Source organism: Vigna umbellata, chromosome 6 (assembly GCF_029865625.1).
Source record: "Vigna umbellata cultivar VRB3 chromosome 6, Vumbellata_1.0, whole genome shotgun sequence".
Taxonomy (NCBI): Eukaryota; Viridiplantae; Streptophyta; class Magnoliopsida; order Fabales; family Fabaceae; genus Vigna; species Vigna umbellata.
Genome location: NC_142170.1, coordinates 15325752 through 15341868, shown reverse-complemented (window position 1 = coordinate 15341868; position 16117 = coordinate 15325752). Strand labels below are relative to the sequence as shown.

General features: G+C 34.8%; 1 protein-coding gene across 2 annotated transcripts; it reads left to right on the top strand.

The window, feature by feature from the left end:
• Positions 1–332: 332 nt before the first annotated feature.
• LOC124839949 (mediator of RNA polymerase II transcription subunit 15a) lies at positions 333–15697 on the top strand. Of its 2 annotated transcripts, none has more exons than XM_047315895.2 (12): positions 333–438; positions 895–1018; positions 1839–1950; positions 2049–2163; positions 3226–4473; positions 6249–6319; positions 8491–8565; positions 8783–10129; positions 10263–10607; positions 14495–14695; positions 14796–14884; positions 15160–15697. In XM_047315895.2, exons 2-12 carry the CDS (start codon positions 909–911, stop codon positions 15362–15364), a joined length of 3918 nt encoding a protein of 1305 aa, XP_047171851.2. In that variant the 5' UTR covers positions 333–438; positions 895–908; the 3' UTR covers positions 15365–15697. The 2 variants fall into 2 exon arrangements, with proteins under 2 accessions (XP_047171851.2, XP_047171848.2); XM_047315892.2 differs by having other exon boundaries at positions 8780–10129.
• Positions 15698–16117: the final 420 nt, after the last annotated feature.

The window sequence follows — 16117 nt, the reverse complement described above, 5'->3', positions numbered from 1 at the left end:
TTAACAAAAATATAATCATGATCTTAAATTTAAATAATTATATTTTTATTTTTATCTTTCAAAAATCGTTAATCTAAATTTAATTATTTTATAAATTATTTAAAGTTTAGAATGGTAAATATTTTACTATTCTATCATTTTAATATTTATTTTTTTAAAATTCAAATAAATATCTATAATATAAAATTATTTATAATAAAAAATATACAAATTATTTTATAGACTAAAAATTTACAATAAAAATAAAGTAGTTCGTATTATATTTTATATATAATAAATATAGAAAAGTTAGAAAACTTTATAAATAATAATAATAATAATAATATTTTGAAATGGTTTCTTCCCAGTTTACAATACAGTGGAAGCTCACCAGTCAGACACGCAATCTGTAGCACTGCTCCTACGCCCGAATCGCACGAAAATCGCCACTACCATCAGGTCGGTTTTCTAATATTGGATTTCTTTTTTCTTTTTTTTCTCATCTTTGAAAGATTATTGGCTCCCGTCATGGATAGCTCTTTAATCCAAAGAGCGAATATAAAAGAGGGGCGTTTCGTTTGAATCAGTACTCGATCTTTGATAGACGAGAACATGACAGGCATAAATTTATAAATGGACAAAATTGAGGATATTTTATGTAAAATTGGAATTTTGTTAGTCGCTTTTACAATTAATTACCAGACAATTAGAAAATTAATGTTTTGTGTGCATCTTATAAACCTAAGTTTTTATAACATTTTGTTTTGTTGTTTAACCGTTTTGTTGACTATACCATTTATTGGTGGATGTTTTATTTATATGGGTTATGTTGAATTATCTTCATAATATTTCATACATTTATATTATCTTTGGAAATTTAATTTGACAAGAATAGTCCGTTTTTTCTTTTTTTAGTTTATCAAATTGAGATGGATAATAATAATTGGAGACCTAATCAAGGCACTGAAGCCAATATGGATACTGGTGACTGGAGAGGTGGCTTGCAGCAAGAGTCCCGCCAAAGAATTGTCAACAAAATGTAAGATTCAGTCTTATGGTTTCACAGATTTTTATTTGGTTCATAATTCCATAGATTGAGAGTATTTCCGCGAGTACTCTGGTCTCTTTGAACACAAAATAATTAAATGTGTTTATTTTTCTTGGAAAATGAAAATTTAATAAAATATTGCTTCTATGGTTTTTAATGTCATAATTAAAGTGTAGGGATGAGGTTTAGCATGTCTGCACATGCTCATTGATGATGAGGTTTAGCCGAATAAAGTCATTAACAAGATAACTATGGATAGAAATGGATTGAAATAGGGTTGAACTAACAATTATAGAGCATAAGGACATGAAAACAAATTAATGGAGAAAAGATGGAGGAGGATAATAGTTAGATGGTGTAAGAAACGGGTCTGCTACTTACTACTTGAATTTGAAGTTTCATCTTCATCTTCATGATAAACAACAAGGAAGAGTAGTCACTTGGATTACTAGAAATCAAGATAAAACTCATGGATGAGAACTACTCTCACAAGTGCTTCAAACTCTTAATTTTTCATATATTTCAGAAGTTATTTTCGAAGGAAAGACAATGCTATACTAGCCTTGGCGGAGAATATTACAGAAAAAAAGAGAATGAAATTCGAAAATTTAAATTTAAATATGCTGCTTGCACTCCATTCCTGATATCTATTCCACTATAATTGTTTTTTGTTTTGAACATGTGTATGATTTCAATAAGGTCTTTTTTACATTTTAACGAGCTTATAACATTTTAGGATTGCCTATTGACCATAAGTTTTCTATAATTTGTATTATTTAGTTATTAAATTGCTTTTCTTCATTTTCTATAGAATGGACACGTTAAAAAGACATCTTCCTGTTTCTGGTCAAGAGGGATTGCATGAACTTCAGAAGATTGCTCAAAGGTTTGAAGAGAAGATTTTTACTGCTGCAACAAGCCAGGTACGTATTTGACTATAGATTTATCAATTTGTGTTTATGTTTACAATAACATTCCATTTGAAAGATTGATGGTTTAATGTGATATTCCCTTATTTCAGTCTGATTATCTACGAAAAATATCTTTGAAGATGCTTACCATGGAGACTAAATCCCAGGGCAGCATGGCCAATGCTCCAAATCAAGGTGGTCCAAGTAATAAACCTCCCGATCCAGGTCTGCTTTTAAAATTTTTCCATTGATATTAACATTTTAAAATTTATCTCTAAAAACATTGCAATGTCTATGTCTATATCCGTGGTTGACTTGCAATTTTGGTTTCCTTTGCCATTTCCGCTTCTTTTCCAGGTTTTAGTATCTAAAGAAGAATTTATTTTTAATTGTTTGGTTTGAATTTGAACAACAAATACATTTATGTTTTTTTTTTTTAGATTGTATGTTGATTTGGGTTTAAGTGATTGATTGCCAAAAGATAAAGGATGCAAGTGTTGTATCCTACATTAGGAATCTTTTGCTAAACTTGAGTTTAAGTCTTCCACCAAAAAGAGCATATTGAAATTACAAATCTAGGTGTTGGATGAGTAACCATTTGACTAAAATTGAAACGGTAAGGAATGTGGGCCTAGACACTCACAGTAAGCCCAAGGTTTTGAGGTTGTGTGATAGGAGAAAAAAGGGTGTGAAGAGTAGTGTTGTGGTGGCAAAAGATGTAACGGAATCAATTAAGGAATGAGAGGGATAGGGAAAATATAAGGGAGTAAAATAAGAGGTAGTGGGGAGAGAAAAAACTTCGGTTAGGAGTGGGAATGTTGTTTCCTTGAAGGAGCTTGCTCTGTGGCAGTAGGATTGTTAACCCTACTGTGTTTCTGATACACTTTTGAGTAATAATATTGGCTTTATTTCATCCATTTTTGTTGTAGGAACCCTAACAAAAATCAATCTAATTGTGAATGGAAAATACAAATTACCCACAAAGGAAAAAAGTGATGAAATGCTTAATTTTTGAAAGTTCAAAAAGCTTGAACCACATTGTTAACTCTTTATTCCCTCTGAAGGCCTGCCTGTATCCATTATTACAGGTAGTATTGTTTGTTCATACATTTGCTTTCTTTTTTTTGGACCGTTCTTGCTTGCTTACTAGCTTTTTGGTATCTTCAACTCCTTGTTAGGTTGCAAAATTCCAATTGTGTGCTGTTAACAATTCATTCGGATCCTGATGTTATATCTTAAGTTTTTTGTGGGTTTCTCTGTCTTAACGAATCACTGTTTATTTAATAGGGCTTGTAATTCCACCTCAAGTTCACAATCCTGGGCAGCAACATTCTATTTCTTTGCCCAATCAATCCCAGGCACGCCAACAGCTTATGCAAAATAATATTGCATCTCAATCATCGGGTTTAACCCAGACTCCTATCCAAAATGTTGGTCAGAATAATCCTAACATGCAGAATATACCGGGACAGAATTCAGTGGGGAACACCATTAGCCAGAATTCCAACATGCAAAATATGTTTGCTGGTTCCCAGAGACAAATTCAAGCAAGGCAGCAGGTTGTTCCCCAACAACAGCAGCAATCACAAAATTCACAGCAATTTCTATATCAGCAACAAATTCAACATCAGCTTATAAGGCACAAGTTCCACCAGCAGCAGCAGCAGCAGCAGCAGCAGAATCTTCTACAACCAAATCAACTGCAATCTTCTCAGCAACCTGTCATTCAAACATCATCTGTTATGCAGCAGGCTCCCATGATGCAGACATCTCTACCTAGCATTCAGCACAATCAACAATCTAATAATGTTCAACAATCAACACAGTCTGTGCTTCAGCAACACTCCCAAGTTATCAGGCAACAACAACCACAACAAACTTCAATCATTCATCAGCAACAAACACCAATGACTCAACAGTCAATATTACCTCCACAACAGCAACAACAACAACAGCTTATGGGCGCACAGGGAAATGCCTCAAACATGCAGCATACCCAAATACTTGGGACACAAAGTAATGTTAGTGATTTGCAGCAACCACAGAGGTTACTTGCACAACAGAACAATCTCTCCAACCTGCAACAGCAACAGCAACAATTGATAAATCAGCAAAACAACCTATCAAATATGCATCAACAGTTGGGTAATAATGTCCCTGGGTTACAGCCACAGCAGGTCTTAGGACCTCAATCTGGCAACTCAGGTATGCAAACAAGCCAGCACTCTGCACACGTGCTACAACAATCACAGGTTCAAATTCAACCACAATCTCAACAAAATGCATCAAATTTGTTACCATCTCAAGTGCAGCAGTCACAGACACAGCCTCCACAACAGCAATTGATGCCACAGATTCAATCTCAGCCTGCACAATTGCAACAACAGTTGGGTTTGCAACAGCAACCAAATTCCTTGCAACGAGATATGCAACAAAGGCTTCAAGCCTCAGGTCCCTTACTTCAGCAATCAACTGTTCTTGATCAGCAGAAGCAGTTATATCAATCACAAAGACCCCTTCCAGAAACTTCATCAAGTATGTGAATTTGCAACTATGCATTTTTCTTTGTGTGCTTTACCTTCTGTCAATCGGTGGCTTCTTGGTGATCAAACTCGTGAGCTTACCTACTACCGTGGGTCATTTAGGAGGTAGACAAATTTTGCGATCACATCATGGAATAAAAGATCCCCATCTTATATAAAATTGTATTTCAAACATCTATATAACATAAATAGGTTGGATAACTTTGAAATCTCTACTTACATTAAAACACTAAAAACATTTATTTTTTCAATACATTAAAGTCTTATTCTAAATACAATACAGATGTAATTCTGCAAGGTCTAAGCCCTGTCTGCCCAGCAAAAGAATGGCCTAAGCCCTCTAATAGAGCCAAGGCCACTAGTTAAATATGGAAATTGAAACATTAAAACACTAAAAACATTTATTTTTCAGTGAACTGCTCCACAAAATGTAATATTACAAAAGCAGAGAAAGGAGTGTACATCAAAATATGATAGAACAGGTATAGTAATCTAAAGCATACTCTAGCAAAGTGCAGACTGAACTGATGACAGTAAGCTTTTCTATATTTCTTTTATTTTTCTTTCAACACATAATAGGACTTGAAAACCTTCTTCCTTGACCATTGTACGGAGGGTTCCCTCTGATGTGAGATTTGTTTCTTCACTTTTAAAAAGAGTGTTCCCCTTGCGTTTGTTCTTTCATCTTTCCAGTCCACTTTTAGCTTTACTTAAGTTGCTATGTTTTTTTTTTTCTGTTAATTTCACCGTAATTTTTCTTTCTTTTTTCTTCATTATTTTGTTCTTTGTTGCTCCTAGATTGATAGTAGTTGGGTGTGTAAATTTGACTTATTATTTGTCATGAATATATTTAACATCTTTAATGTGTTATAAATTATTTAGTTTGTATTATAATATTAAAATAAGCAGCCATCCAGTTCCTGCTATATCCTTTTCAGAACTGTTTGTTATATGCCACTGTGCAAATTTGGTAGCTATGAGAACAGGCATGCCTGTGATTTAGTTTTAAGGTGGTAGCACTGTTCTGTCCTTGCCCTAGACGGCTAGACCTTATAGGGATAATTTAGCAGATATTGTTCGTAGACATTGTGTTTTGCAGGTATGAGAGAGTTTTGCAATATGTCATTTCATTTTGGGTATTATCTGGGTTTGGGTTTGATTTTGTCAGCAGTTAAGATGCAAAACCAAGGGCAGGATTACTAGGATTGCTTGATCCCTGTAATTTGACATGCTCGAATACCGTCCCTACATGATCTCAGTAGGATTAGTTTTCTTCTAAATCAGGATACCCCATCTTACAAGCATGTAGAAGTCAAATCGTATACGAATCTACATGTAGGAGTTCTATTTGGACTGCCTTGGATAATTCTTGCATTTTTTGTCAAAAGATTGCAAAGAAAATGAAAATTGTAAAAGAAATACAGGAATTCAATGTATTTTTTTTTCATTTCTCTGCCCTAAATTGTAAAAGAAATACAGGAATCAAATTTACCATTTCTGGTTTGTTTGTCTTTCCTCCATGACTTATTTGCCTTGTCTACAGAAATTCTTTTGTGATGTTTGTGTTATGAATAACTCGTCCATGTAAGTTAAGCATCAAACTTTCTGGAGAGCAACAACATAGGATATCACATATAATCTATCTTATGTGTATGATAGAATAATGTTCACTAACATATTTTGCAATTACCTCATTAATTTTCAAAAACAACAAATTTCTGCATTTTTTCAGCCCTAGCTCACATGTGTTTGAAATATCTTTTGAAGCTTCTCTGGATTCAACAGCACAGACTGGCCAGTCAAGTGGGGGTGATTGGCAAGAAGAAGTTTATCAAAAGGTAATATCCTATTTTCTAATCATCTTTTAAGACCGTTGAAATAAAAGAGAAAGAGGCATAAGATGAATCTCTAATGTGTATTGTATATTTATAAACAGGAAAATAAAAAGAGATGGACCTAAGCTAGATACATCTAACAACATTAATAACAAAAATATAATAAACTGAATGGGAAATATCTAACACTCTCCCTCAAGGTGGTACAAGGTGGTACAAATAAATCATATTTACCATTCTTGTTATAAATATAATCAACTCTAGGTTCGCCTAGTGATTTAGTAAAACCATATGCTAGTTGATCACTAGAATTAACAAACTCAGTCTCAATTTCTCCAAAGTATAATATCTTTCATAAAAGTCGGGATTTGAAAAATAACTTGATTGTCACATATAGGTGTCAATAAGTGTCATTTGAGTGACCTTTCCAAAATGCAATTCTTTAAATTAAGCCAAATAAGCTCACAAGTAGTTAAGGCCATATTTCTATATCTTGTTTTCGCACTTGAACTTGCTACAACATTGTTTCTTTCTTTTCCAAGAGATCAAATTATCACCAATGAAGACATCATATCCGGAAGTGGATCTAGGAGAGACTACCCAATCAACATCTGAATAACATACAAGTCTAGTGTGATTATTGTGTCCATATAACAATCATTTTCCAAGAAAACCTTTAATGTACTTCAATATACAAATGACAACATTCCAATGATATGGATATGGAAAATTAAAAAATTGACTCGTCATACTGACCGCAAAAGAAATGTCAGGATGAGTAGTTATAAGATAGTTCAATTTTCCAACTAATCTTTTATACTTGTAAGGTGTGGTCTGCACCTACTTGTATATTATAAATTTGTCTTATCTCTGATTGATGTGAGATAATAGAGAGGATTTATCTAAGAGTGCTACTTGTGCAAGAGCAATAAAGGTTGATGAAGCAACACAAAAAACAATCAAATTAAAAGCAAGGAAAGAACAACCATCCACCTTGTCAACATTGTGGCATAAAAGGTCATCCACTTTTCAGACGTTGCAAGAGACCTGATGCAAGCAGCAATTGTAACCAAATGGGGCATGAAGCTATAATTTGGCACAACAATAATTTCCTTGGTGAGGGAGCTCAAATTGCTAATCAAGAGGAGGAGAACCAACTGTTTGTAGCCACTTGTTTCTTGAGCAGTGACTTAAGTGAAAGTTGGTTGATTGAGACTAATCAATGTCACCATTGTTAGAATTGGAAATGCTTAGTTGCAATTAGTCAAAGGCAAGGGGACAGTTGCAATCACAAGTTGTGCAAGCACATGGCTTATTTTTTATGTTCTTTTCATTCCTGCAAGTGTATTTCGCGTAACTGCATATGAATTTATATTTTTATTACAGCTTGCTAAAATTCATACTAATTTGACACTTTTGCTTGAGGAACAAGTCTGTCAGATACTGATAGTTCTATTTAGTAATTTGCTACTTTGTTTTTCTCTTTCGGGCATTATAAATATAAAAGTTGCTGATCAATAAAATATTATATTTCTTGCTGAGCTCAAAATATTCCCAAGTATTTATTTCCCCTTCTTCCCTACCTTATATTTCTGCCATAATTCCAACTTTTCTTAGAGCTTATTTAGGTAAACTATTCCACAAACACTTCTAAAAGAAAAAATGAGAAGAAAAATGAAATAAGTTCAAATCAATTTATGCATAAATTAATTTGTAGAAGTTCTTGTTAATTTATTTAGATTATGAAGTTTATTCCATTGTTATTTTTTATTTTCATCTCCTAGAAGTGTTTTCGAAAAAACTTACCCAAACAGACCCTTGAATCCATACTGTTTAATTTTTATGTGGATGATACCAACCTTTACATTTACTATCTTTTTATCCTACTCATTGTTATTGTTAATATAATTTTGTGCTGTTATGAATGGTATTTCTTAGGTGAGATTTTAAAGTTTTCAATTTGATACTCAAAGTCACTAGGTCAGGTGCATGCATGCAAGGTTCACAACTCAATTTTTTTGCGTGAAAGTGAAAGTTGAAATTATGATGCACTATAAAATGGGAAAATATTTTTTACCCTTCCTTAAGGCAATAGTGTTACAAATCTTCCTGCAGAGGAGATTTCAAGGTTTATAATGCATTGATGATTTGCTTCTGTTGATTTTAAACGGCAGATTAAATCAATGAAAGAAAGTTACTTGCCAGAGTTGAATGAAATGTACCAAAAGATTGCTTCTAAACTTCAACAGGTATGTTCAGTCAGGCAAATTTTTAATATCAGCTATGGACAAGGAAGCCTCTTCCATTGTTGTTATTATTATTATTATTATTGTTGTTGTTACTATTATTATTGTTGTTATTATTATTATTATTCTAGCAAACTCTAAAAGGAGAAGTCCTTGTTTTTATTTTTACTCAAATTAGTGTCACTGTTTAATCTTGTATCTTTTCTTTGTTTATCAGCAGGATTCTCTTCCACAACAACCAAAGTCAGAGCAGCTTGATAAGCTGAAGGTGTTTAAAATGATGCTGGAACGAATTATAATAGTCCTTCAGGTTTCCAAGAGTAATATCTCACCTAGTTTCAAGGAGAAATTGGGTTCATATGAGAAGCAGATTATTAGTTTTATAAATACAAATAGACCTAAGAAGAACATACCTGGACAGCTTCCCCCACCACATATGCATTCCATGTCACAGTCACAATCCCAAGTTACACAAGTGCAGTCTCATGAAAATCAAATTAATTCTCAGTTGCAAACATCAAATATGCAAGGCTCTGTAGCAACAATGCAGCAGAATAATATGCCAAACATGCAGCACAATTCTCTGTCTGATGTATCTACAGCACAACAGAGTAAGATGAATTCAATGCAACCAAATTCCAATTTAGATTCAGGACCAGGAAATGCTGTAAACTCCCTACAACAGGTTCCTGTTAGCTCACTCCAACAAAACCCTGTTAGTGCTCCTCAACAAACTAATGTTAACTCCTTATCCTCACAATCCGGGGTTAATGTAATCCAGTCAAATCTTAACCCCCTTCAGCAAGGTTCCAGTATGCTTCAACACCAGCAACTAAAACAACAGGAGCAACAGATGTTACATAATCAACAAATTAAGCAACAATATCAGCGGCAATTGATTCAGAGGAAGCAACAACAGATCATGCAACAGCAACAACAACAGCAATTACACCAAACAGCAAAGCAACAACTGCCTGCACAATTGCCAACTCATCAATTACAACAACTTCACCAAATGAATGATGCAAATGACATTAAGATGAGGCAAGGAATTGGAGTTAAGCCAGGGGTCTTTCAGTCACATCTTACTTCTAGTCAACGCTCATCTTATCCCCACCAACAGATGAAAGGGAGTCCTTTTCCTGTTTCTTCTCCTCAGCTCCTTCAGGCCACATCTCCTCAGATTCCACAACACTCATCTCCTCAGGTTGACCAACAAAACCACCTTCCATCTCTCACAAAAGTTGCTACTCCTCTGCAATCAGCTAACTCACCTTTTGTAGTACCCACTCCCTCACCTCCCTTGGCTCCATCTCCTATGCCAGGGGATTCTGAAAAGCCCATTTCTGGTGTTTCATTGATATCAAATGCTGTAAATATTGGATATCAGCAATCAGGTGGTGCAACAGCACCAGCTCAATCCCTTGCCATTGGAACACCTGGAATATCAGCCTCTCCTTTACTTGCAGAGTTCACTGGTCCTGATGGTGCTCTTGGTAATGCTTTTGTATCCACATCTGGAAAGTCGACTGTTACTGAACAGCCCATTGAGCGTCTAATTAAAGCGGTTAGTGTAGTTTATCTTAAGCTGGCCTGATCTGTGACTGTGGTCTTTAAGTTCTTTACGAATTTGACAATACATGAAGGTTTCCATAATTTTTCAACTTAAAAATTTCTGTCCAATAATCATATGATTCCAGGTGAAATCAATGTCATCAAAAACATTATGTTCTGCTGTTAGTGACATTGGTTCAGTTGTAAGCATGAACGATAGGATAGCAGGATCAGCACCAGGTAATGGATCCAGAGCTGCTGTGGGTGAAGATTTGGTTGCTATGACTAATTGTCGCCTTCAGGCAAGAAATTTTATCGCACAAGATGGTGCCAATGGAACTAGGAGGATGAAGCGCTACACTTATGCAACACCCTTGAATGTTGTATCTTCTGCTGGTAGCATGAATGATAGTATCAAGCAGTTAACTGCTTCTGAGGTCTCTGATTTGGATTCAACTGCAACATCAAGATTCAAGATGCCAAGGGTTGAGGTACTATTGTTTTTAGTCGTTACGTTTTATTTAATGTTGAAGAACATGAACTGAGAAAAGAACGGAAAAAATTTAAACTGAACAGGATATTTTTATTAACTTATTGCTCGCTTGAATCTTATGTACAGGAGGTATATATAGACAAAGATGTCTAAGAAGCTGTTATAATCTGACAGCTGTACAAATACAATGAAAGAAACCTACAGCTGTACAAGTTTGACTAATAATACAAGTTGACCATAGTTGACTTAGTATATACAGTAACAGCCCCCCTCAAACTCAAGGAGAAGACTTTTCAAAAGCAAAAGTCTTCACATTTAGTTTGCTGCAAAGAAACACCAACCAAGTTGTGGACAATGGCTTGGTCAAAAGATCAGCCCACTGATCCAGAGTAGGAATATGACAAATTGAGAGCTGCTTTGCCAAACGTTTTACTTTACAAAAAACACATCAATCTCCATATGTTTGGTCCGATTGTGAAAAACGGCATTATGAGCAATTGCCACTGCACTTTGATTATCACAAAGAAGAACTGGAGTAAGGAAAGAAACTTGCAACTCTGTTAGCAATTTGGAAATCCAGGACAATTCTGCAGCTGTTTGAGCTAGACTTCTGTATTCAGCTTCAGTACTAGAATGTGCAACAACTTGTTTTCTGGACCACCAAGAAATCAGAGTAGGACTAAGCAAAATGGCTGCCCCTAAAGTAGATCTGCGATCATCTACATCTGATGCCCAGTCAGCATCACAATAGGCTTTTAAGCTTAAAGACCAGTTAGGTGATGCAGGTTGAAAATGCAAGCCATGAAATATTGTACCCTTAAGATATCTCAATATATGTTTCACAACTATCCAATGAGAGTCAAGAGGTTTGGCCATGAACTAACATACTTTCTTCACTGCATAACTAATCTCTGGTCTATTAAGAGTGGTATACTGAAGAGTACCCACAACTCAACGGTGGAGGACCAGAGAAAAAATCAGCTCCATGTTTAGACAACTTGCAATTAGTCACCATAGGTGAAGAAATAGAATGTGTTTCTGTCATGTGTCTTATGAAGTAAGTCTTGGATGTACTTGGTTTGAGTCATTAGGTAGAATTGTCAGGTCAGTATTTAACTTCAACACCGAGAAAATAATCAAGCTGGCCCAATTGTGAGAGAAAGTAGCATTAAATTTGAAAGTAATACCATGAATGAGTTCAGCAGAGCTAACAGTTATGATAATATCATCCACATAAACCAGAAAATAAACAACCTGCAACTGTTTTCTGTAAACAAACAGAGATGAATATCAAGTGCTGTTGACAAATCCAATTTGTTGAAGATTAGTTTGCTACCTATGAAACCACTAACGAGGTGCTTGTTTTAGCCCATAGAAAGCTTTATTCTACTTACAAACAAAAGTCTTGTCACTGACTTCAAAACTAGGCCGTTGAGTCATGTAAATTGTTTCTTCAAGAAAGTCATTTAGAAAGGCATTGTTCACATGTAGTTGAAACAATTTTCAACCATAGGATACAACAAGAGTCAAAACAATTCAAATTGTTAGTGGGTTCACCATTGGAGAAAAAGTCTCATGAAAATCAAACCCACGTATTTGATGAAATCCTTTTGTCACTAGTCGTGCTTTACATTTATTGATTGAGCCATCAACATTTTCTTTGACTTGGAAGACCCATTTGCACCCAACAACTTGTCTATGAGAGGTAATGGAACTAAATCCCAAGTATTTTGCTTCATGAGAGCATCACCAGTTAGCATCTTTAATAGCTTGCTTAATAATGGTAGGTTCTGAATGAGGGAGAAGCAGTGAAGGATGAACTTTGTGAGTAACGATTCCAGATTTGGATCATGTCTGCATAAGATGAATATTAGCAGGAGTTGGGACAATCACGTATTGACTCAGTGGGTGCAATATTAGACAGTCTCAGAAGATGACTGTTCTGAGGAACTGACAGGCATACCAGCAGAGGAAGTGATAGGGGACACTCGAGGTGGTGTAAGAGTAGGAGTTAAAGTAAAATACTGGTTGAGATCTTTAACAATGTCAGGAGTATGAGGAAAAAGGAAAGAATAAGGAAATTCTTCTTCATTAAACCAAACATCCTTAGAAATACAAAACTTTGCCACTAGAGGATAGACACTTGTAGCCTTTATGTATTTGAGAATGGCCCAAGAAAATGCATTCCTCTGATCTGAAACCAGGCTTATGAGAGTGATAAGGTTTTAAAAGAGGAAAATAGGCACATCCAAAAAATTTCAGAAAAGCAAAATCTGGATAGGGGACACTCGAGGTGGTGTAAAAGTAGGAGTTAAAGTAAAATACTGGTTGAGATCTTTAACAATGTTAGGAGTATGAGGAAAAAGGCTAGAATAAGGAAAACCAAACATCCGTAGAAATATAAACTTTGCCACTAGAGATAGACAGTTGTGGCCTTTTTGTATTTGAGAATAGCCCAAGAAAGTACATTCCTCTGATCTGAAATCAAGCTTATGACAGTGATAAGGTTTTAAAAGAGGAAAACAGGCACATCCAAAAATTTTCAGAAAAGCAAAATTCGGGTCCTTATTGAAGAGAACAGAGTAAGGAATAGCAAAATTCAAAAAAGATGTGGGAAGCTTGTTAACTAGATAAACAACTGTACTAAAAGCATAATCCCAAATTTTAGAGGAAGAGAAGCTTTATGCAGCAGAGTAAGACCCAAATCAACAATGTGCCTATGTTTTCTTTCAAATAAGTCTGATTGATACCGTAAGTGGCCAAAAGATTTGTGAAAGGTCTGTACTCTCCACCCCAACAGACTGTATATTTTTTATTTTTAAACCAAGTTGCAACTCAATCATTTGTTTAAAACTGAAAAACATAAAATGTGTCACCCTTAGATTTTAAAGGAAAAATCCAAGTGTATCTATATATAGAACAAGCACCAATAAACAAAACATAATATTTGCACCCTGCATAAGAGGTAAAGTGAGTAGGACCCAGAGATCCGTAAACAACAGTTCTAATGGTGAGTGAACAAATTTTGATGAGTGAGAAGGCAAGTGATGTAATTTGCCAACACAACAAGATGAACAAAAGTAGGAATCATTTTACTAGGTAACGAAAGTTTGCAATGTTTCATTACAAGTTGCATAACATGATTATTAGGATGTCCAAGTCTGTTGTGCCACATATGAACAATTTACAGAATACACATTATTTAGACTGGATTTATAACTGAAACACTTGGACGAAGACTGTTGAAAAACTAAGGATAAAGGTGGAGATTATTGAATGAGCAGAGTCCATCATCACGAACAACACCTTGAAGAACTCTATTGGTCCCCTGAGATTTAACAAACATTGGTTAGGATGAAACTTAAAGAAAAGAGAACTATCTTTGGCAAACTGACTAACACTGAGAAATTTTTTAGTAATTGAGGGGACATGTAACAAAATTGTGTAAGTTTAGAATGACGTGTGAATCGTAAGGTGAGGTAAACAAAGATAAACAAACACCACAAATTCGCAAACCTGCACCGTTGCCTATAAATATCCATGATGTATTAGTGTTTCCTGGAGAAGTAGACTTTGTGAGCATTGCACTAGGCTAAGAACCCACAGCGATTGAAAGAAGTGCTTAGTGAAAATGCACAACAGGTCAATTGTTGACTTGGACAGTTCTGGATTCATCGTATAATGACTTAGATTTTGCTGATCTGCTTTAGATTTTTACAGTTCTGGATTTTTACATTTGAGCATTAGATGATTTTTAGGTTATGTTTTAAAATTATTCTGAAGTTAACGTTGTGAAAAATAGGAAATCACTTTATTATTCATGGATTTACTTTAAACATGCAGCCTTTGATTGTTGATAAAGAATTTATGTGACTTTTATTGCAGGCTAATCATTCCCTTTTGGAAGAAATTAGGGAGGTTAATCAGCGACTTATTGACACAGTAGTAGACATAAGCAATGAAGAAGTTGATCCAACAGCAGCAGCAGCTGCTGCTGAAGGGACAGAAGGGACCATTGTCAAGTGTTCTTACAATGCTGTGGCTCTCAGTCCGAGCTTAAAATCCCAGTACGCTTCAGTGCAGATGGTGGGCTTTAAAACATTTAAACCATGTACATATTAAGTAATTGTTGTCTTTGTTATAGAAATTTCAACTTTGTCCTTATTTGTGTTTTACTGCCTTGCAGTCACCAATTCAACCCTTGCGCTTGCTTGTTCCCACGAATTATCCTAATTGTTCCCCCATTCTCCTCGACAAGTTTCCCGTTGAATCTGGGTGAGAGATTTAGCATCTCTTATGAGTCTTATTTTCTTTTTAACAAAATCTTTACTTTACCCAATCATGAATTATCACGACAAATATGTTCTATTTGCATTTATTAACAAAAAGAAGAAATGTATTGTTCATATACAAAACATCTTTCGTTGATTATGACTTTTTTCTGATTCATGAAGCACGGGTTTGATGTATTGTATCAGACTGAGTAGTTTATGTTAAATGTACCTAGAGTTCTTGCGTTTAATAGAAATGATTTTGAATATTTCTTTCAGTAAGGAGAATGAAGATCTTTCTGTGAAAGCAAAGTCAAGGTTTAGCATATCCTTACGAAGTCTATCACAACCTATGTCCCTTGGGGAGATAGCAAGGACTTGGGATGTTTGTGCTCGCACTGTTATTTCTGAGCATGCACAGCAAAGCGGTGGTGGGAGTTTCAGTTCCAAGTACGGGACTTGGGAGAATTGCTTGACCACATGACGATCCTTCCCATTCCATGCAAACATCTCAAAACTTGTTCTTATCGTTGGATGTGTTTTTGGGTTGAGGTAAAAGCAATATATCGAATTCGTGTTGTTGTAGTGAAATTATTTAGCGCATAGTTGTGTATTAAATGCATCCATTTCCTTGTTTATTTACATCCCAATGTAGTGAATTTGTGTGTATTGAATCAAAATGCCTTTACCTAGGCTTAGTTCTTACTAGCATATTTGCTGAACAAGTTATGCCCGTAAGTTCTGCTCGAAAAAGAACTCTTCCCGAGTTTCATGTTTGTGCTTTTATGTTTGGAAATCTAATAATTTTAATGTGTAACTATAGCAATCTGTTAAATTACATTTACATTTTTTTTGTTTATTTTAAACAAACTTCGTATGTATATTTGTTAACTCAAACATGTTTTCTTTTTCCTTTTTGAGAAAGTTAGCACGTTACATTATGAATTTACTTTAAGAAATTTGTAGTTCTATTTATTAAATAACATGTAGAGCATTTTCTAACTTTTTTCAGTGACATGTTTTATTATTACATTAATTATATTTATTTATCATTTCTTAATAACTAACTTACTCTCTATTTTTCTGCATTGATATATAATCTTTCACCTATTATTTCTCTTTTTTTCTTTTGCTAATAGGTCTAGGTAAAACCCCTATAACCACACTTCTACAAGAGTAATCTGAAAATTGAGAAATGGCATAAGCAAACATATCCTCAATTTACCAGTCTCATCCA